Below are 23278 nucleotides of genomic sequence, written 5' to 3'. Positions count from 1 at the left end.
AGCATGGAAAAGAATGAATGCAAATCACTAGATTCAGCGAAACATATTTTACCTATAGGTACTACACAGTTGTCTGATTGAAAGGTAGTGTTCTGAATAACATGTGGTCTAGCAGAAATGCTAATTACTAACTGAATCATCACAGAGCTACTTAGAGAATATTTAGAACACAAATGACATTTTAAAGAAATACAGTTGTATAAAAGAATAACTTAAATGTCCAAATTTTGTTTTAGTTTTTAAACTGATACATTTAACTGATCATTAAAAATGCACATATTAATAGGTTACCATACAATGTTCTGATTCATGTATACCTTATGTCGTGTTCAAGGAAACTTCTAAATATTTTCTCTTACACACCTCACCTGATGTGACAAGTAGTTAATATGACTATTGAAGCTAACTGAAGAAAGACTCAGGTGGTTCACTTGTGCCTGAGCTTGTCCTTGGATGACTGTCCTCTCACCTGACGTTGGGGCTGACAGTCCACTCAGTATGTTCAACAGCGTGGTTTTCCCAGCTCCACTGTGACCAAGGAGGGCAGTGATCTGGCCTTCGTATATGTCCAATCCCAGACCTGGCATGATTTCAAAAACATTATATTCCAAGCCTGCATAGTAGCTGTGCAGTCTCTGAAATTTTTTTTTTAATTTTTTTTATTGGTTGTTCAAAACATTTCAAAGCTCTTGACATATCATATTTCATAAATTAGATTCAAGTTGGTTATGAACTCCCAATTTTACCCCATATACAGATTGCAGAATCAACGTCAGTTACACATCCACATTTTTACATAATGCCATATTAGTAACTGTTGTATTCTGCTACCTTTCCTATCCTCTACTATCCCCCCTCCTCTCTGAAATTTTTATATTTTTTCTCAGCATCAATATATTTGGCTACCATTATTCAAAATTAAATCAATCTTAAAGTTCTTCCTTTTAAAATTATGTCTCATATAATAAACATTTCACAACATAGCATCGTCAATGGCAAGTCATTATAAGATTAAATTTTTTTTTCATAAAAACATTTTTATCCTTAAAGAGAGGCCAGCTATTTAAAAAGATAGCTTTAGTAATCCCAGTGACTCAGGAGGTTGAGGTAGGAGGATCATGAGTTCAAAGTCAGCCTCAACAAGCAAGGCCCTATGCAACTTAGTGAGACCCAATCTCTAAATAAAATATAAAAAAAGGGTTGGGGATGTGGCTCAGTACTTAAGCACCTTGGGTTCAATTTCTGATACCAAAAAGTAAATAAATTTAATTTAATTTAAAAATTTAAAAGATAGCTTTAAACTAGAGCATTAATGAGTTGAAAATAAAGAATTGTATACTATCATATATCTTTCCCTCCTGTATGATCTTCCTTTTTAACATTGTTATATGGTTTTTATGTACTTGAAAGGAAATATAATGTGTTTCAATAAAGGAGAATTATAATATCTGGATGACCAGTCCTTAATTTCCACCAAGGTGCTATAATGTTGAGGCACAGTCCCTACATCAAACGGCCATGTTAAATATTTTATTTTATTACCTCTTAAAGCTTCTACTTTTTCATGTTTTCCTGTAAATTCTTTTTTAAGATTATTGATTCTGTAAAAGAGAAAAAAAATGGAACTGTTTTGAGGAAGTTATGGAGATAGAGGCTGGATAAACCAAGTCTTTGAGTTTGCAAGAAAATCTAAGGGTCTTTCTTTCTTTCCCCATTAAGTACAGCCAGAAGCATCTAAAGCGTCTTGTTAGAAGCAGCACCCCCTGATCACCACCACTTGGACAAGCTACAAATGGAGGGGTAGGGAGCACAAGGAAGTATGTCACTATGAGGGCTGTGGCAGATGACAGGAGCTGAGGAGAGCTGGATGTGAAATCAAAAAAAAAAAAAAAAGAAAAGAAAAGAAAAAGAAAAAAAGTAGCACATGATTAAAAGAAAGATGAGGGCTTTATGGTAACAACGTCCTGGGTAAAGTCCCAGACATGTCACTTACTAGCTCTGTTACAGACACTGTGCACCCAAACTTCACTGATTCAGCACCAGTAGGATGGGCTAACAGGTTACTGTCACACAGCCTTGATTTGTAGAACAAATGAGAGAGGATATGCAGAAAGCAAAAGGCTTGGGACAGAGCAAACCTCCATGAGAGGGGAAGAAGAAGACAAGGAAAAAAAAAGTTTAAAACAAAGATAGGTTTTAAAAAGAGTTCCTAGGAAAGATTTGGAATGAGTGGAAGGGCTACTTTAAGCCGGCCCCTTATTATACATTATCACAATAAACCAGCAGATGGGTTGTATTAGTCTGCTCAGCCCCATAGACCAAATGGTTAAAGGTCAGATATTCACTTCTCATAGTTCTGGAGTCTGGAAAGTCTGAGACTGACATATTCACTAACTTGGCTCCTGGTGGACTCTTCAGTACTTGCAGAAGGTGGTCTTCTTGCTGTGCCCTCACATGATGGGAGTGTGTCTCTCTGTTTCTCTTCTTACAAACATGCTGATCCCATCATGAAGGCTCTCTTCTTGAGGTCTCATCTAAACCTAATTAGTTCTCAAGGCCTCTGTCTCCAAATACCATCATTTCAGGGGTTAGGGTTTCAACGTATGCAATTCAATTCACAGGACTGATAACCTTCAGTGAAATGCAGCAGTGACTTGAGAGGATCATTAGTTGCTGCCACAACTTTGAGTTGGGCATACAAGGGTTTATTCAAACTGTGAAGTCTTGGGCAAGTTGTTTGGATTTTTCTAGCCTCTCTTTCCTCATCTTTTCTTTTTCAGGGAATCATAAGTATCCATTTGGTTTATTCCTTCATTTCATCTAAGCCATACATATGCTGGGCTCTTTCCATAAGTTTTAATGAAATGTTACCTTGTTGTTTAGGCAGTAGATTCTAGATTAGGTAGAAACTTCTCTCTGGATGCTATAATAATATATTTTAATTGACATTTCAATCTTCTGCCTTCTCTTCTGAGAGTTGATGGTGAGCTCTGCCGGCTTGGACTCTGGGATAAAATGACCTGGAGGTGCAGAGCACTATGAACTGATCTGCTGGATGCAGAGCAGGCTGCAGGAATGAAGCAGGATGGGGGGCTTTGGGTTCCCCTGCCACAGACAAGGCCTCTTGGACCATCCTGTCAGCCAGCCATGTGAGATTCTGCTTCCCATGCCTCCACCATTGCTAGAGATGATTTTTCTAGAGCAGGGACAAACCTTTTGACCTAAAATTCACAAGCGTTTACTATCCTTTTTCTTGCCTGTTGAGTAAATCAAAATGCCTTCTTTCTCTAATCAAGGATTTCTATTACTGCTATGATAGGAATGATTCCTTACCAGGCACTAGAAAGAGCATAAATCTCAGTGTTCCAGCTTGTAGGGAGATCTCCATCCTGGAGGACAAAGCAGCACCTCAGGAGGGGTGAAGGGACACTACTCTCATGTCTGTTTGTACTGGACGTGCTGTTTTGAGTTTAAGTAGATTAGTGGATGAGGTGGATCAGAAAAGCTTTATTGAAGGGTGACATGAACACAGCATGAATGATGGTCAAAATTTGAGCAAAGATATTAAGGATTCCTAGCTGCTTGGAAGTCAAAGCAACCAGCAATGAATGAAGTATGAGCATCACCTCCAAGTCAAGGGTGCCTGGGGCTGCTACCGCTCACTCCTCACATTCCCCTCCACCTCTCAGGAATCTCTCTCCTTTGCTGTATGGTCTGCTTTCTTTTTTTTCCCCATCTTTACTTAATCTTATCAACTGGTAAGGGAAGAGGAGAAAGAAAAAATAAATCACAGATAAAAAGAGGTGAGATTAACAAGGGGGCTGGTGGTATTGTCTATCACAAGGAGAGCAGCAGAGAGGAGAGAGAAAAATTAGGAGAAGAACGAGATGGTGACAGTTGTTGCTATGCCACAAGATATTAGTAAATCAAAATGCTGAGAATGCGAGAAAATAAAGTGCCATTAAGGGTGAGAGCAGCCTTTCAGGAGCACAGGAGGCTGGCGTAGGTGGTGCGAGGGCACAGAAGGCAGTCTTTGTACAGCACTGTGTTGCTGGTAGATCCCTGGTCTCTGACCTGTTCTCCATTGCACCTCCATGTGATTTATTTGTTACCTGATGGCTTCTTTCCCATGAAATTCTGGAGACACTGGTTCAAAAGAGTCATCCCATGAAGGGTCAGAAGGTGTTTCATTCTCAAGGACCACGTGATTAGCTCCTTGGTGTTGAAACCAAAACGAAGACTTCAGGAAAAACCAGGGAGAATGACTATGTCCAAATTTGTCTACATGGGCAGGATGCAATTTAATATCAGGTCAGGCACCATATCAAAGATCATAGTCCCCCTAGGGCAGAGTGTCAACGCTTTGACAGTAAACCTGAACCCACATTATCACCTTAGACTATTATGGTTGTAACTGCTTTTGACATATAAAGAACAATGAAGAAAAAGTAACTGGAATGTTACCATCTGATACAATGTTTCTAATATGAGAAGAATGTAGCAAATATCCTCAAATCAAAGTGAGATGTTTCAGAAAAATTTAAATCTGACAGTTAAGAACAACTTCCTCTTGGATTTGGCAGACATGGAATGTGCTTGCCAGAGTCCCTGGCTATGGTGATGTTTTATCAAGTGGTGGTGTTTTATCAAGTCAGTGACAGAAGCATCTACAAGATACGCTATCTCAGAGAACCTAGAGGAGACTATAGAAGTAGGCACACATTTTAAAAATAAAACAAATGGAGCAAATGTATAATAAGAATGAGAAAAATGAAGAGCTTCCTTGTGGTAATTCTCATCAAGGTAAGGGTAGCTTTTGATCATCATTAGTCTTGGAAGGAATAGAGTAGGAAAAGAAATAGAACAGAAATAGTAAGAAAAGAATAGAGAAGAACTTAATGAACTCTGGAAGTGTTCACAGATAAGATGGATGATCTGGTTGAGCACATTTCTGAGTTGACTTTTATGTATCATGCCAATTTATTCTACCAAGTGTATTTTTCTGGTTTTCTCACTTTTAAAGGGGTAGGAGGAAGAATATACTGATTGGTTTTTAAAATACATTTTCCATACTAATAAAGTATGACTCCAGAGTAAGTATCATGATGGTGAAATTATCTATCTCCCTCAATTATGTACCTACTGACTACTTGCAAAATATTTTTTCAGAGAAATGAAAATTTTCAACAAAATTGTCAACATTAGCCTTTTTCATTTTCAGTCTATTATAAAGTTCTAGAAATTCTAATCCAAAAGAGACTTTAGAATTAATCTGAACAAAACTCTGTGTGCAGAATGAATCTCCAATAGGACATCCATTGTTTCAAGGGATGGAAAATATACCATCTTCAGAAGCCGGAGATTTAATGTATGGAGGCCTCAATGGTAAGAAACAATAACTTCAAACTGAGCCCAGATTAACTCCTTATTTTCCCACTCTTTTGGTGTTCTTATTTTCTATTTTAGACAGAAGACTGATGTTGTAAAATGACAGCCATTGTTTCCAATATGACTCTTGGAATTATTGTTAAAAATGTCACTTGGTCACAGTCAACCTATTGCTCAACAGTTGCCTTTGAATGCTATCATCTAGTATGGTGTATTAAATTTTATTTTAAAAATATAATGCTACCAGGCCGGAGTTATGGCTCAGAGGTAGAACACTTGCCTAGCATGCATAAGGCACTGAGTTCAATTCTCACCACCACATAAAAATAAAATAAAGATATTGTGTCTACCTATAACTACAAAAATATTTTTTAAAAAATATAATGCTACCTAAACACCATGTATGTGTCCTTTTTACTTTAAGGATAAAGAAAGGACTTTCGTTGTCACATGTTATCATGAAGTTCAGATACACCACATCATCTATTTTTTCTGGTCACTTAATATAGTAACCTTGTGAAAATCAACATGATGTTTTCTGGAATAATTTATCCCAATGAACTACAGCTAGATGCCATTTCTGGAAATTTCCCTTTCAATAGAGTTTACAAACTATTTCTAATTTCAACAAAAATCTTCCACAAGATGATTTTCAAACTCATTAATTCATAGCTAGCAAAACACAGTTTTCTTCTTTTTGGAAAAGAAGTGCTTGCCTCCCTGGGCTCTTACAATACCTCTTTTGATAATCATGTTTTCTTCAAAATTACTAGAATTGGTTTGGCAATCTTTTCTTCAATTACTGAGAATAACCTGATTTTAAAGATCTGTCAATGTTGATAGAGTTTTATTCGACCACAAAGAAGAATAAAACTATGTCATTGCAGGAAAATAGATAGAACTTGAAACATCATGTTAAATGAAATAAGCCAAACTCAGATTTTTTTTTTTATCTCATATGTGGAAGCAAGAGAAAAAAAGGTGGGGTGGGGGAGTGGAGGGTTCTCATGGAAAAAGAAAGGAGATCAGTAGAACAGAGGCAGGGGATCAGCAGGAAGGGGAAAGGAAAAGGGGAGGCACTGTGAAACAAAATTGACCAAATTATATTGCTATAATGTGTGCAATTACACTATTGGGTATAATCATAATGCAACAATAAAAAAGTAAAAAATATTTAAGATGTGTCCATGCAAAATAACCTCATTTAGGGAAACAGAATATCCTGGTATTCCCTTCGTACATAAATTATCTTAAGTTTATCCTTGCAATATTCTATGTACTATTAAAGTTAGCTATGTCTCAAAGGTTAATAGGGTAATTATATTGTCTTCAAATTTTTATTTTCCAAATTGTTTCATTTCCAGAAGTTTTTCATTTTCCAGAATTTTAGATTTATTAAACTGTTCTCAATTTGTCTTTAAACTTTTTTTCCTGTTTTATCAAAGCATTTTGTTTTCATTTCTAAGTTTCTACATTTTATTAATATTATATATTTCAAATTTTTTATTGATCTTGGTCAGGCTAAATATGTTCTCTTCTATTTTTAGGGTGACAAAATCTTTTTATTAGCATTTATCAATGTTGGATATTAATCAAATTTTAGTGTGTATGTTAAGATAACGACATTATTTTCTTTAATTTGTTAAGATAAATTCTTCTGCTGGAATAAATTTTACTTGGTTGTTATATAGTGACCACATAAATCATTGTTGTAGTGGATTTGTTTCTGTTGATTTAGGTTTTATAACCAAGTACAAATCTGAGGGCTACCCACTTCTTTTTCTTGAACTATATTTGTATTAACAGATTCATTATCCATAAACTCTTGCAAGTGCCTCTTTTTAAAAAGAAATAGCCTTCAGTGTTAGAGAAGAGCCAAGACTTAGATGGTAATTCTTCATATAGAGTGCAGAATATTATCTGTCCTGTTTTAGAAATTTAGAAAAAAAAAGCTAGATAATTTATATACAGTACATTGTAGACAGTTATTTTAAATAAATGCAATTGATAACATTGTGTTGAATAAAACCATGCTTCTACTTACTGGGTAAAATTTTGTCAAAATATAATGTCAATACCAAATAGAGAAGAGCATCAAAGACCAACATGAAGAGAGTAGCTATTATTAGATATGAGGAGTTTGAAGAATCCAAATGGACATTAGAATTCACATCATAGTCCAAATGTATAAGCTGGGAAAAGATATACAGAATGTTAAGAAGATTAACATAGCATTAAATTTTTAAAGAAATAATTGATACACCATTAAAATGATTATTTTCTCATTTCTTTCAGACATTGGGGTTGCAAAAATAAACCAAACACAATTTGAATCTTACAGAGTTCAGATCTACTGGCATGCAAAGCAATCGACCTATCTATCTGCAAACCACAAGTGACAGCACAGAGGTCTTCTAGGAATTAAAGGAACTCAAGTGATGTTCCAGTTTAACCCAATGCAGGACTTCAATAGGATTAGGATGGAGATAAGGAGGGTGTCCGGGAGGCGTCTCAAATCCAGCACAAAAACACGGAGCGGGGAAGCATATTAGCATTTGAGCAGAACGATTTCTAATTGAGTCATAGTAAGATTCAATGAGTTACCATGGAGCATAACTTTCCATTTAGCCTTTTATAGTCATAATGTTATAACTAGAATTAGCTTTTCTGAAGAGGTTCAGCTTTATAATGAAATGACCAGTTAAATATAAAAAGAGATTTATTCTAAATTCCTGGCTTTCAAATCCTTCAATAGTATTGAGGGTCATGTTTTCTAAATTTAAATCAGAAAAATGTTAACTAGGGCAATCAATTACAAGTAGAAGCTGAACCACAGCAACCATAGAGTACAATCCTATATTTAATGACTTAAGAAATAAATAATTATGCGGAGAGGAAAAAAAACCAAAAAACTCTTGTCCCTTAAGTGTTTGTCTTGACAAAAGGCACATGTAAATTTTAATGCTTTGTACATGTGGCTTGAATTATTGAGGGAATTTGTTTAGAATGTTCCCTAAAAAGTAAAAGAGTTACCTTAACTCTTACCTGGGCCATTCCAGCAGTGAAGGCAAAGGGGCTTAGAAGACAGAAGGTCCATTCCAAAAATGCAGGAAGATGTCTGTACAATGCTGTGAATCCTAGGCTCCCCCAAAAGATGATAAGGAGAAAGATGGCCAGGCCGGTCAGGAAAGGTTTCTTTATCAGTACACTCATCAAGAAAGCCAGAGTTATCTGACAGAAGAAAAGCACTTCAGTTGGAAAAATGCTGAGTAAAAAGCTATGTTTGCTATGATTTAGATGAGGGTCCCCCCAAGGCCCTTCTGTTTAAAGGCTTGTTTCTAGGCCCACGGTGTCTTCGGTAGTTTGACAGAACCTTTAAGAATAGATTCTAGTGGGAAATCTTCTGATTACTGGGTGTGTGCCCTGGAATGGGATGGAGGAGCCTTAGGGTCCCTTCTACTTTCTTTCTTTGCATCCTGGCCATGAGATGAGCAGCTTTGATCCACCATGCACTGCTGCTGTGATGTGCTTCCCAATCACAGGCCCCAAAGAAATAGGGTCAACCAACCATGGACTGATCATCAAAACTGTGAGCCACGCCAGGTATTGTGGTGCACACCTGTAATCCCAGCAACTCAGGAGGCTGAGGCAGGAGGATTGTGAGTTCAAAGTCAGTCTTAGCGATTTAGCAAGGTTCTAAGCAACTTAGCAAGACCCTGTCTCTAAATAATATATAAAACAGGCTGCAGATGTGAGTCAGTGAGTAAGCACCCTAGGTTCAATCTCTAGTACCAAAAATAAAACAAAACAACAACAAAAATAAAACTAGTGTTGAAATAAACCTTTTCTTCTTTTAAGTTGATTATCTCAGGCATTTGTTTTAGTGATGGAAAGCTAATACAAAATTTCATCAGTTTTTTTTTTTTTTAGTAGTGTCTAGAAACTGTTTCATGCAGACAGCAAACAGAACAGAAGAGGTGAAGATAGAATAAGTGGCACATGACTGTAGAGAGAGACAGAGAGAGAAAGAGAAAGAAAATGAGAATTCACCAACTTACCAAGGACAGGCCGTAGAAGAGAAACAGAATAAAGACCACCACGAAACCAGTTAGGATGACAACTTGGGCAGACTTTATAATAAGGGCCATCAAAATGGCCATGATAAGGATGAAGCTGGCATATATCAAACCCCAGGAAAGCCTGCCAGAGAAACAGAGCATGGATTCAGTGTGCTACCATTCATTCATTCATTCATTCATTCATTCATTCATTCATGTAGCAAATGGTTTGTGAGGTTCACCATTCTATCAAGGATAAAAAGGAGACAATAGCTAACAAATCAGAACACTTCCTTGCCCAAAAGCTCATATTCTACAGGGAAACACAGGCAATAAGCAGCAAATTGGCAAAATAGACAGCCAATTGCAAATTAAGAAAAAAAGAAAAAAGTGGGTAACAAGATGGGAAAAGTTTTCAGGGAAGCGTTTATCATGAGCTGTCAGTTTTGGACACCTTCTTTAAGTAATTAACAAACAACATGGACAGAAAAATAGACAATCAAGCAGAGGTAAGCAAACCTTTTCTCTAAAGAACCAGATCATACATATTGAAGGCGTTGTAGGCCGAACAGGTCTGTGTGGCAATTACTCAATTCTGCCCTCGTAGCACACTAGTAACCCTAGACAATATGTAAGAGATGTGTGGCTGTGTTTCCAGGAAAATGTACTTGTAGGTAATGAAATTTGAATTTCCTACACATTTTCATGTTCCACATAGTACTACGTTTTAAATTTTTTTCTCAGCATTTAAAATGAAAAGTCATTTCTAGTTTGCAGATTCTATAGAAAAAGGCCACAGTTTACAAGTCTTGGTATAGATGGTTAGATACAGATGCAAATATACACAGATATAAAACATAGATAGTTGTAGATAAACAGATTGATATGGAGATGTGTTGTTCCTTACTGTTAATGCCATAAAAACAGGAAGAAAATTCTGTATGGTGGAAGAGAATAAGCGTGCTTATCACACAGACCCAGATTCAAATTTTCTATTACCTTGTAACTAGATAATCCTGAGAAATGGTTCTTTAATCTCTTTAAACTTAAGTTTCCTTCACTGGAAAATAAGAGAATTAAATGAAATCAGGTATTTTATGGATTTAATATGGCAACTGGGCCAACAATGGATTTTTGGTGTTCTTTTATTTAAAGCAGAAAATGCTGTCATGTTTTGGGAAATCTGGTTACTAATGCCCAATTGTAACAATTCCCTTTTCATCATACACTGTTCTTTTGAAATTGTTCATCTGCCTGCATTTTATAAACCTCTCCTCAATTTCATTCAAATGCTATATGAATAAAAGGTCACAGCCTTTTTTTATGGAAGGGAATAAAGACCTGACTTTTTAATCCTTCCTCGTTACATTTTTTTAACCATATATATTGCTTTTCTCTGGATCTTTGTAGATTTTCATTATCTTTTAAAATATAGTGACCATATTTGCTTTGATATCATGATCTATCACTTTATTACCAAAAAAGGAAAAAATACCCATTGTAGACCAAACCAAGCAATTCATCTTTTCTACTTCTAAGTTCAGTATATTAAATACTTCTGCAGAAAATAATAATAAATTTGGTAAATATAAGCAATATTAAAAATGTATAGTGTTCCTACTCAACAGCATCTTTCTTCTAAAGACTATTTGGCATGAACCAATCATGACTTCTATATGTTTTGTCTGACGTTGAGAATAACACCAGAACATGTAATGGGCAAATTCAAGACTCACACTATTGCTTTCTAACTCCATTGCCCCCCTTTCTCCTCTAGGGTCTAATACATCAGCTGGCTAAAGATATGAAAAAGTTTTATTGCTCACTCCCTATTCACAGCTTGGTGACCAGGCTTGCAGCTTCTGTCCTTTAGAACATGCTGTTCCTCAGAATTCTACCAACAGCTCTCTCATATCCAGTGTCAGTCTTCCTAAGCACACATGAAGCACTTTAAATACAGTTCTTTCTTTAATTGTCATGACCCACGAGAGGTAAATATAATCACCAGTGTTTCACAGAAAACAAGACTGAGGTTTCAAGAGTTGAAGTAACTAGTTCACGGTGTAGCTACTGAATGATGAGACAACCCGTGACTTCGCCTACAAGGCCTGTGTGTTCTTCCCACTCTGCCCTACTGCCTCCACTAAGGAAAGTGCGGTGCTCAAAAACAGATCAGCTTTCTTTTCTCAATGTATTCAAAGTGACAAGCACTCTTTGTGGGGTGAGAGGGAATCACCACTATTGACACAGTATCTGGAATAGAGATTTCATTGTGCATCAGAAACCTCAATTCTGATATATTTGGGTTCACCCAGACATGACAACTAGGGACTGAGGGTCATCAAGAGCCCTGAGTATTAGCAGATTATCTATAGGACCAGGCTTTCTTTTAATTAAAAAAATAATTTTTCAGCTACCAAGCCAATAAGTCCATCACTTCCATTCATGCCCATTCATGTAGAACATGCTAAGTCTAAACACGATGCTTTACAGGTCTAGGGAGTCCAGCCAGCTGAGCTCTTCTGCCCATGCTTCAAGGCGGACTGTAGTCATGCAATTTACCAGAATGCCGACTCTCGAAGTCCCATCATTGTCATCAGCGACTTTATGAATTGCCTCTCCTGTGCAACGTTGACTGAGACGTAATATATAAATGAAGAAAAAGAAATAATGCAGAAGAAAATGAAAAAATCAGTTGCAATTCCTCCTTGAGCAATAAAAGGTAGTATCTCCATGTTTAATCCAGTAACTGACATCAGCTTGTCCATCACAGAATGATTCACTGCAACCTAAAGCAAGGTATCAATGGACAAACCGTTAACACCAATCTAATTACGGCATCATGATTTTTCTCTTAATCACAAGGACATGTACATTTCACATTTAAATATATAGACTATAAATATCCTTCATGATGGATACCTTGTAATTCCTGGAGTTTCTGGGTTTCATCTTGACTCCTTAGGACATCTCTAGTTACCATCCTCACTGGACAAAATTCTACTTTTGTTTTAATCTGAGCTAAAATGACACTTTCTTAGGAAATCTTCTCTGATGGATTTTAAGAGTATTTCTTACTTCAGTGATTGCCTAGTACAATATTTAAGATCTCATGATAGAGGAAATACTGGGGAATGGTACTGTACAAATAATACCATGAGCATATATGAATATGTAGCAATGAATCTCATTATTACTATACAACTCTAAGGGGGAAACCTGTGAAGGGGGGAGTTAAAAAAGAAATTACAAGATAAAAGAAAAAAAATGCCATAATAAAACCTAAACTTTTATTATGCCTATGCATCCATATTTCCAACTCCCTTATTATCAGGCTCTCTAGAAGAAGTGCCTGTACCCTATTTCTTTTTCAATGCCTAGTAGTTACACAATGGTTTGGATATAGAAGCTGCTTGGTATATTATGCTTAATTAATGAAGTGAATAAATGATAAGACAAGCCATGTCTCTACTCATTGGAATTTAATTCCTAATGCCACCAGCTCCCATGGACTTAGTACTCACTTCTATGATTGCAGCATTAATGGCAGCCTGGAACGCCACGAAGCCTTTCTCCCAGAACACTGAACTTTCACAGGTGATTTTCTTGGCAATTGCTTGACAGTGAGCTGCAGGAAAAGCAGAGCACACTCATTATTATGGGATAGGACAGTCTTGGTTATAGGAAAAAATCAAAATTTCCAATGTTCCAAAATGCGTTCAGAAACCACAATCACACATATTGCCTAGAAAAACTTCTCAATTGAGGGTTATGAAGCACACTTGAGGGGAACACACCAGACTTGCCTTATTATTGACTTTAAGACAAGCTTTCAATGATTTTTCATTTAATATTTTGGATCGTTTTTGTTCAACATTGCTCTTCTCTGGTTAGTGGCAAAAAAAAAAAAAAAAAAAAAATCAAGCAAACCAAAAACCACAAGCTTTTTAAAAGATAGGAATCATTGAACAAGAGCCTTTTCTTGAGATATGATTCAGGAGTAAAACATTGAAATAATTGGAAATATAAATTCTTACTGAAATAATGTAATTAATTATGTAGATTTTATTTAATAAGCGAATCGTTTATGTTGAGAAAGTAAAGTTGCAGACTGAGGGCGTGGGTACTTCATTTCACTCCAGCTGGCACACATACTCCCTTGTGGTCAGTGACATAATTGCAAAAATGTTTTCTTTCTTCTACCAGGAAAGTTACCTGAATGGTCCTTGTGTTCTCTCATCTTAGGGATTCTATATCCCCAAGAAAATTTCAAATGATATGAGAACATATCATTAAAGATGACTCTCACCACGTCTACTGAATAATTTAAATCCAACTCATTCATGCTATTTTCATCAGGCCATCCAATGATTGTTCTTCCTGTCGGGCAACAAAAGGGAATCGTTAAGTAAGATTTCCATGTGGCCCCAAAACAACGTGCCTAATTTAATTGTCTTCAAGTGATGTTAGAGCTGTTTCTTCCCTAAAGACAAGGCTTGGTCTAAGTAAGAGACACATTTCAAGGGAAAGTGGGGGATCCTAATGCTTTAGGTAAATCAGAAGTATCATATGGCAAATATATGTACCTTTCCAAACAAAGTAGCCAATAATTTAATGCATAATGTATTTAGATAATAGCTCATCAAAGCATCCATCAAATTCATGCCTAGACAGACCTAACAGCAAAGTATATACTATTTCCATTTGACAGTGGTGTCACTGGGGCCAAATTTCCAAAGACAGCATAAAGTTGTTAAAATTTAACAGTGTTTCTTTAAAGACTGTTCTAAAATACATAACGTAAAAGGCGAGTACTGATCAAATCCAGGCCATTTTTTTCTGTTTTTATTAATATCTTTTTTATTCATTTTGAGTTATACATGGCAGTAGAATGCATTTTGATGTATCATACATAGAGTACAACTTCCCATTCTTTTTTTAAAATTTATTTATTTAATTAGGTATATATGACAGCAGAATGCATTTAGATTCATTGTGCACAATTGCAGTATAACATTTCATTTCGCTGCCAAAATAATAACTTCCCATTCTGTGGTTGTACATGATGTGGAGTTACACTGGTCCTGTATTCATGTATGAACATGGAAAGTTTTGTCCAATTTATTCTACTATCTTTCCCATTCCCATTTCCCCTCCATTCCTCCCATTTTCCCATCCCAATCCAGTGAACCACCACTCCTCACTGCCTACTATGAGTCAGCATCTGCATATCAGAGAAAGCATTAGGCCTTTGGTTTTAGGGGATTAGCTTATTTCACTTAGCAGGATAGCCTCCAGTTCCATCCATTTACCGGTAAATGCCATAATTTCATTCTTCTTTATGGCTGAGTAATATTCCATTGGGTATATGTACCACAGTTTCTTTAACCATTCATCTATCAATGGGCATCTAGTTTGGTTCCATAGTTTAGCTATTGCGAGTTGAGTTGAGCTGCTGTGAACATTGATGTGGCTGCATCACTATAGTATACTGATTTTAAGTCCTTTGAGGATATGCCAAGGAGTGGGATAACTTGGTCAAAAAATGGTTCCATTCCAAGTTTTCTGAGGAATCTTCATACTGTTTTCCATAGTGGCCACACCCACCAGCAATGTATGAGCAAACCTTTTCCCCCACATTCTTGCCAGCCTTTATTTTTGCTTGCATTTTTGATGATTGCCATTCTGACTAGAGTGACATAAAATCTAAGTATAGTTTTAATTTGTATTTCTCTAATTGCTAGAAATGTTGAACATTTTTTCATATATTTGTTGACTGATTGTATTCCTTCTTCTATGAAGTGCCTGTTCAGTTCCTTTGCCCATTTATTGATTGGGTTATTTGTGAGGTTTTTTTTTTTCTTTTTCTTTTTTTTTTTTTTTTTTTGTGTGTGTGTGGTGTTTTTTGAGTTCTTTACATATCCTCTTAATGCTCTATCTGAGGTTCAGGTGGCAAAGATTTTCTCCCATTCTGTAGGCTCTCTCTTCACATTCTTGACTGTTTTCTTTGCTAATAAATCTTTTTAGTTTGATACAATCCCATTTATTCACTCTTGATTTTACTTCTTGCACTTTAGCAGTCTTGTTAAGGAATTCAGTTCCTAAGGTGACATGACACAGATTTGGGCCTAATTTTTCTTCTAGTAGGTACAGGGTCTTAGTTTAATGCCTAGGTCCTTGATCTACTTTGAATTGAGTTTTGTGCAAGTGAGAGACAGGGGTCTAATTTCATTTTGTTACAAATTGATTTCCAATTTTCCTAGCACCATTTGGAGCTAATGTATGTTTTTTTCTAATGTATGTTTCTGGTGCCTTTATCTAGTATGAGATAACTGTATTTATGTGAGTTTTTCTCTGTGTCTTGTATTCTCTATCATTGGTCTTCATGTCTGATTTATTACTCTAGCTCTGTAGTATAACTTTAGGTCTGGTAAATGCCTCTTGCTTCACTTTTCTTGCTGAGGATTGCTTTGGCTATTCTGGGCCTCTTATTTTTCCAAATGAATTTCAAGACTATATTTTCCTATTTCTGTGAAGAATGTCATTGGAAACTTAATAGCAATTGCATTAAATCTGTATAGTGCTTTTGGTACTGTGGCCATTTTGACAATATTAATTCTGCCTATCAAAGAGCATGGGAGATCTTTCCATCTTCTAAGGTCTTCTTCAATTTCTTTCTTTAGTGCTCTGAAGTTTGCATTGTAGAGGTCTTTCACCTCTTCTGTTAGTTTGATTCCCAAATATTTTATTTTCTTTAAGGCTATTGTGAATGGGATAGTCTTCCTAATTTCTCTCTCAGTTGATTCATCACTGTTGTGTAGAAACACAATTTACTTATGGGTGTTAATTTTATATCTTGCTATTTTGTTGAATCCAATTATGAGTTCTAGAATTTTTCTAGTGGAGCTTTTTGGGTTTTCTAAATATAGAATCATGCATCAGCAAATAGGGATAGCTTGAGTTCTTTTCTTCCTATTTGTATCCCTTTAATTTCTTTCTTCTAATTGCTCTGGCTAGAGTTGCAAGGACTATGTTGAATAGAAGGGATGAAAAAGGGTGTCTCTGTCTTGTTCCAGTTTTTAGAGAGAATACTTCCAGTTTTTCTCAATTTAGAATGATGTTGGAAACCCAGGACATTTAACTCACATAATTTTGTGGAATACATACTCTTGATAAAATTCAACATAAATTTCTTTCTTCTTTATTTCCTCCAATCCAGCAGCTAGATCCAGAGGCTTAGTCAAACTCAGATCTAATTCTGTTTACCACACCTTGGGTGGTAGCACGTTGTTCTATCAGAAGCTCATAACTTCTGATTTTCTTTCTTGAGATATTGGCAGCTATTAATGGTCAGTGTCTAGATCCATGAATTCAGTGAGGGTTTCAGATTGATGATGTTTTTCCTATCACTTCTTTTATTCAGTTATTACAAAACATATAAATGAGTACCTTTCTATTGTCTATTTGTTCTGTGTAATAGTACCATTCACACAGAATATAAGATGGTATTTTGTCTTATTTATAAATTTTCACAAGAACTCATTCATTATCATCCTATAATGTAAAACAGGTAGATTTTCTTTTCATATATTCTGGAAACATGGATTTAAATATCAATTTGATGAGTTCTGAATCATTTGCACTTGTTGAAATACAACTTGCCCTGAGTTGGCTGCTGACTCTTTTTGACATAACCCATTAGTTTTGGGGTGGCTTTCTAGCTATCTGGAATGAAAAGCTTTCCCACCCTGTAAATTTCCTATCCAAGAACTCTGCATCCTTTTTCTTCCATACTGATATCCTGAGTTTCAGGGACTCAAGGTGAGAGAATTAGACTATTCCATAGTAGCCTAGTTAGTATATCCCACTTTGCATTCCAACACTGCACTACCAGTGTTAAGTACCGAGGTAGTTTTCGTTGCTGTTCTGAAGTTGGCCATCTCTTCTCTCCAGTACGTGCCTGTTCACTTTTAAGGAGGCCTCCTCAGGCCCTTCTGATACTCATGGTTTCCCTTGCTCTCCTACTACTCCCAGAGAGATATACCATGCCAAACTTGTAGCTGTCAGAGCTTCTTCCTCCATCACTTACATTTTGGGGAATAAGGAAACACTTGGTTACCTAGTTTTGTTGTAAATATTGCCCATGCAGTTTTGGCATTGCAATCTAGTTTCTCAATTTTTATGTATCTGAATAGATTTAAAAAAGCCAAGTTGTTACTCTCATCCAACCTTTCCAGAATATTCTTTAAAAAATAACATACATTTAAATAACCCTGGACTTTTTTATTTTGAAATGTACTATAAAGGGTAGTATCCTTTTAACATAGAATTTCCTAAATAGGACACCAGTTAACAGAGTAAGAAAACCTCCTTATTATTGGAAAAGAATATACATTAATGTTTTTAATAAACACCAGAAACTTTGACATTGAACACAGTCTGTCAAGAAAATGACAATACAAATTTATATATTTATACTTTGCAAAGAAGAAAATTATCATGAATTGCAAGAGAACATACCTTTCATGAATGGAGCTGAAGCCGCCTTGTTCATTATTTCTTGGGTAGTTTTGGATTCGGGTGCAAATGCAATAACATAATTAGAGTCATTAAATTTATCTACACGTCCCAGATTCAGATCCACTGCAGACTTTTGCGGAGAGTCATTAATTTGATGTAAATTGGAAGAAAGGAGGTATGCAAATAGTATTAAAAGAAATGAGAAAAGCCATTCCTATGTAGCAATCAGAGAAAAAAAGAAACAAATCAATATGTGTTCTACCACAAAACACAGAAAACACTTCTGTTGTGCAGTTTGCTCCCATTTTTTTTTCTCTGTTCTTCTGTCTCTGACATTTTAAGTGTCTGGATTTTGCTTTCTTTAATCTATACATTTTGAAATACGCACACTGTCCATCAAGACAGAGTTGTGATATAAATTCCAGTGATGAGTGAGAATCTTAGTTTATCATTCCTTAAAGCAAGGTTGGATTCTTCATGAATGCCCAGTAGCTTATAGTCATGCTGAAAAAGGAAGGTGTCTTGGAATAGATAAGCACCTTCCTTCAACAGGAGCAAGATCCCCTTTTTATATTCTACTGCCTATATTGGCAAGAAGGTGAAAATATTTCTCCTAAAAAGCATTTTAAAATTCTTTCATCACTCTGACCAATTCTGGAAATAGAATTGCAATAGAATGCATTCAAAGCCCAGTAATAAGAACCCACTTTATGATTTTAGTTATAATTCTAAACACAAGGCATTGCCAAAGAGCTATGTGCCACATTTGTCACACCCAATATTAGCTATGTATGATCTATGTCTACATCTATTGTTTGTCTATATTTTGAATAAAACATCTATATAAAGTAAGAGCTCATGTTATATATTCATATTTATGTAATTGTTGCTCCATGCAGATTTCTTTTTTCCATCCCAGAGATTGAATACACTCACTACTGAGCTATATCTCCAGTCCTTTTTATTTTTTATTTACTTATTTATTTATATTAGTGAGACAGGGTCTTCCTAAGTTGCTAAGGCTGGCCTCAAACTTGCGATCTTTTTGTCTCAGCCTCCCTAGTCACTGAGATTGCAGAAGTATGCCTGGCCCTATGCAGAAATTTTTTATGCTTTCTTCACTGAGAATCCAAGTACTCAATACCTATTTTCTGAATGAATACATATATACATACACACACACACACATAGACACACACACATACACACAATGTTCATAAGATCACTAATACACTGGGTCTTGAATATGGGTATTTTATGAGTAATTTAATCATATTTTTATGTTTTTCTGAGTTTATCAAATTTTCAACACATAGCATATGTAATCATTATAATTAAAATAAGTACCATTTTGATAGAAGTATAAGATAAAAATGTCATTTTCTTTTGCTGTTTGTCTATATTCCTATTATTTCAAAATAACATTGTATCCTAGTACAAAAGTTTAGAAGCACTATAGTAAATTTCTTGTCTTTTATTTGTCATATAATATTCACACATATTTATGAGATAAAATGTGATGTTTTTATTTAGGTACATATTGGACCATGATCACCTCAGGATATTAACATGTCCATTACTTTATACTTCCATCTTTTCTTTATGGTTAATTCCCTTTTTTAAAACTGGTTTTTAAACTTTGGTTCAATTCTGAACTAAATTTTTTCTCTTTGAGTTTGACCCTGAACTTTTGCCTTAATGAGATTCAAATGAATTCAGATGTTAGGAATTATTTTTGCATTATAAAGATATGGTTTCATTTCTCATGGAGTTTCTGAATATGAGCTCTTTAAATCATCTCTAGTGAGACATATAATAATTGTATTTTAAATTTTATTTGGAAAAAATCACAAAGTCCAGTATTTGGGAAAATAATCTAGCCTGTTTATTAGAGTATAAGTGGAATATTAAATAATGAATATGGGTTTGTGTTGCAGGAGAAAATATTTTTCCTCTTCTAAATATAAAAACATGTAGACTGAATCATACCAGTGAGGTCTCTCTTTTCATCCTCCACTTTTTAAGACAGTTTTTGCAGAGAAGAGCCCATATCTGCTGACCCATGCTTATACGTCTCTTGCTCATTTTGACCTATTTATTTTAAAAAGAGGAAGTAAAGGAAGTAAATGTAAAGGTTTGAAATAGAAAACACTGTGCAATCAAATTAAAAAAAAAAAAGAGAGAGAGTATAACAGCTGTTTCCAATTGCATGCCTAAAGAAGTGTTTCAAGATTAAAAAAAAAAATACGGATGCTTAAACTCAGTATTGAAAGAATAAAAGTGAAAACAACTATTAGATACTATTTACTCTTCTTTGGACTCATGAAAATTAGAGAGCTGATAGTGTAAGGACTGCTGTCCCCGCAACATGCTGATGGGGTAGAATGACCTGGTCAGTTAGATGATTACTTACGAATCTATTACTGCTTAGCAGTATTCTACCATCAACAAATTCTGATCCTACATATTTATCTCAAGGAAATTCTTTATGGGCACAGGAGGAGACCTGCACAAAGATTCTCATCATATTGTAGAGTATTGTGGCATGGTATTATAAAACAAAGGTTGATAAATACTATCCAAACAGTACTACGTAGAAATTGGAAGTAATGAATTGATATCTACCCATCAACATGAGAAATCTTTAAAACTTTGTGACAATACAAAAACAAGAGAAAAGAAATGATTGAGAGTTATACCACAATATTGTTTGTACAAATTCACACTATGTGCAATATACATTTTCCAAATAATCCAGGAATTTATGGATCATTATCAAATATAATAGGAGGGTTTCTTTGGGTAGTTGGAAGTAAGAATGGAGTTAGGTACAAAACGGGAGACAGAAGTTAAAGGAAATAAATCTCCCAAACAAGGCCTTTGTGTATCACATACTGAAGAGCATAATTAACCTTTTCTTGATTCTGCATAATTAAAATCTGAAAATATCTCAAGACAACCAGCAGAAAAATACAAGCTCCACAGCATCAATATCAAAGGCAAGTAGATAGAAATGTGGTGGATATTTTAGAGAATTAGGGCTGAATTTGCTAGCCAAGTAGATGAGCTCCCTCTAATGATGCCATGAAGAGGCTACAACAGCTGGAAACCTTGACTAGTACCAAATCGCAGTATTCTCAGTTAAGAGATCCTGTGGCAAGCCTTGGTGTCTAAAAGTAGTAAACATATTGCCCAAGTGACTGCTCTTCTTTCTTCCTGCAAATTAATACATGTGCAAGGAAATATTTACGAATAAAAACAACTGCATCATCTAACTATAGCAAGAGTAGCTGTTTCTGATTAAGACTTATTTTTTCCACTACACATCTTGATGTAAATATCAGGATATAAAAATACCACTCACCATCATGCACAGAACATCAAGTTCACTTAAATTGCTCGGAATAGGAAATAATATAGAAATAATATAGGAATAATAAATTGGCTATAACAAGTCAGTAATCTCCCAGTCAGAATTCTTGTTATTCACATTTGCACAGTAAATGTGATAAAAAATTCTTATACATGTAGTATCTTAAACAAGCTCAACAAAATTATTTCCCTAAGTTTTCTTGATGAAAATATTCTCAAATCAGTTAAAAACAATGCAAAATCTAGAAAGTCTCATATCCTCTAACACTTAATCTTCCTCTGGCAGTGAAACTGAAAAACCCACAAAAAAGACTAATTCAAATAACTTTAGAAATAGCTCCAACTTGCAACGAAGCAACATAAAGTTATATTCCTTTAAATTTATCCATTAGACATTTTTATTATATGTGCTACTTGTCCAAATGTGCTTTAGTCATAGGGCAAAATGGAAAATCTTAGTTCCCTAACCGTTTAGTTAGCCACACAATATAAAATACTCGGATGATTTGAAAAATAATTTACGGCATTTAATGATTTCCTCCCAAAGACTTGGCATCTCTCTTTCTAGTCTTACTTTCTATTTCTAAATACAAAAGAATCACAATTTAGAGGTTAACTTACTCTCAGGAAAGCCGAAGCAAAAATCTAGAAACACAGTTCATCCCCGGGTCTCTGTGTCCTGGAGAATTCACATTCCTTTGGGTCACTACTACATCGTGGGTTTAATTTCATGTTTAATTGTAAATTGTTCCGTTTTAGACAGAGTTCCGAAGAGGATTATGGTCTCCATGCAGCCAGACTGCCAAAAGCTCTATGCTCACATAGTGACTCCTGTGCTGTTTTCCATTTCTTTGTCTCCATCTAGTTCCTCTGCAGGGAGTTCACAGTTGCAGATGGTTGGCTGAGTTTGCAAACATTAGGAACTATAAGCAAAGGAGAATCTAGCCTTTCTTATTCTCCCCCACCCCCTCTCTTTCTCTCTCTCTCTCTTTCTTTTCCATATTGGGCCCTAATGGGAGAGTTAACCCTCAACACAATCTTTAGAACAATGATCAACAAAACATTCAGACAAGGCAGAGCATAGCAAACTGGAAAGGAATTTATTTTTAATGACAAGTATAAATACACAAATTGGATCAGAAATCACAAAATCTTCCACAGATTCTTAAAAAATGAATCTAGAAACATGGAGACAAAATTGTTTATTTTTTTTTTCCAGGCAGCAAAGTAAACGCTGAATTTTCATCTGCATCTCAGTTGCATTGCATCTTTAATGGGATAAAAAGCTGGAGAATCTTTGGAGCAATTTTATATAACAAAGTATATGTATTCCTAAAGCCTACAGACTTGTTATTTCTGTAAGAGGCCTCAGGAAACAAGGAAATAGGTTGTCCCTATTGGCAACCACTGGCTTTTAGTATATCCTGTTTCCAGCAATGTTAGAAAAACATTTATACAATTGATAGCTGTCATTCTTTTTTGAGCATCTTCTGTGAGCAGAAGACAAGGCTATCCCAAAAATCCATGGAGTTTGTCTGGTCAAAAAGCAAGATGAAAAAGGACCATTATCTTTTTGCTTATACCCAGCATCTGTTAAATTCTTGTATGCTAAAATTACTTCCTGAGCACACAGCCGAAGGGGAAATGTAAATTCATACAGTTCTTAAAAACACTCTCATCTGTGACCCATTACCTATCATCCATCCTTTCAATATTTGTTCAATTATATTTACTTGCTGTTAATTATATGAGATTCAGAAATTTCTCAGCAAACAAATCTGTGGAAGCATATTGAACTCATCAATCCATGATACAACAATAAACAACCTTTGATTGTTTCTGTACAACCACTATTTCTGTAAAGATAAAAACTATCCATATAATAATATTGTTAACATTTTGTGTTCAGAGAATATAATTTAGGAAATTTCATGTTTCCT

General features: G+C 35.3%; 1 protein-coding gene and 1 long non-coding RNA gene across 3 annotated transcripts in view; one reads left to right on the top strand and one right to left on the bottom strand.

Moving 5' to 3' along the window:
* Positions 1-22351, bottom strand: part of LOC101961352 (ATP-binding cassette sub-family A member 9) — a 56422-nt gene extending 34071 nt beyond the window's left edge. The window contains exons 1-12 of one of the 2 annotated variants that reach the window (XM_005328250.5): positions 21960-22351; positions 19956-20057; positions 17967-18180; positions 13662-13826; positions 12971-13074; positions 12009-12235; positions 9447-9588; positions 8434-8619; positions 7433-7580; positions 4113-4281; positions 1543-1601; positions 470-580 (exon numbers count right to left, since the gene is read on the bottom strand). In XM_005328250.5, coding sequence (XP_005328307.2) covers positions 470-580; positions 1543-1601; positions 4113-4281; positions 7433-7580; positions 8434-8619; positions 9447-9588; positions 12009-12235; positions 12971-13074; positions 13662-13826; positions 17967-18180; positions 19956-20051 — 1621 coding nt within the window. In that variant the 5' untranslated portion in view covers positions 20052-20057; positions 21960-22351. The remainder of the gene's footprint in view (positions 1-469; positions 581-1542; positions 1602-4112; positions 4282-7432; positions 7581-8433; positions 8620-9446; positions 9589-12008; positions 12236-12970; positions 13075-13661; positions 13827-17966; positions 18181-19955; positions 20058-21959) is intronic. The other variant, XM_040268527.2, reaches the window with a different exon arrangement.
* On the top strand, positions 4443-10799 carry LOC144375998 (uncharacterized). The gene is made up of 2 exons (XR_013435973.1): positions 4443-5385; positions 7684-10799. It is a non-coding gene; the product is annotated as an uncharacterized LOC144375998 (long non-coding RNA).
* Positions 22352-23278: the final 927 nt, after the last annotated feature.

Source organism: Ictidomys tridecemlineatus, chromosome 3, assembly GCF_052094955.1.
Source record: "Ictidomys tridecemlineatus isolate mIctTri1 chromosome 3, mIctTri1.hap1, whole genome shotgun sequence".
Classification (NCBI taxonomy): domain Eukaryota; kingdom Metazoa; phylum Chordata; class Mammalia; order Rodentia; family Sciuridae; genus Ictidomys; species Ictidomys tridecemlineatus.
The sequence above is the reverse complement of the archived record's forward strand: the minus strand, read 5'-3'. Positions and strand labels throughout refer to the sequence as shown.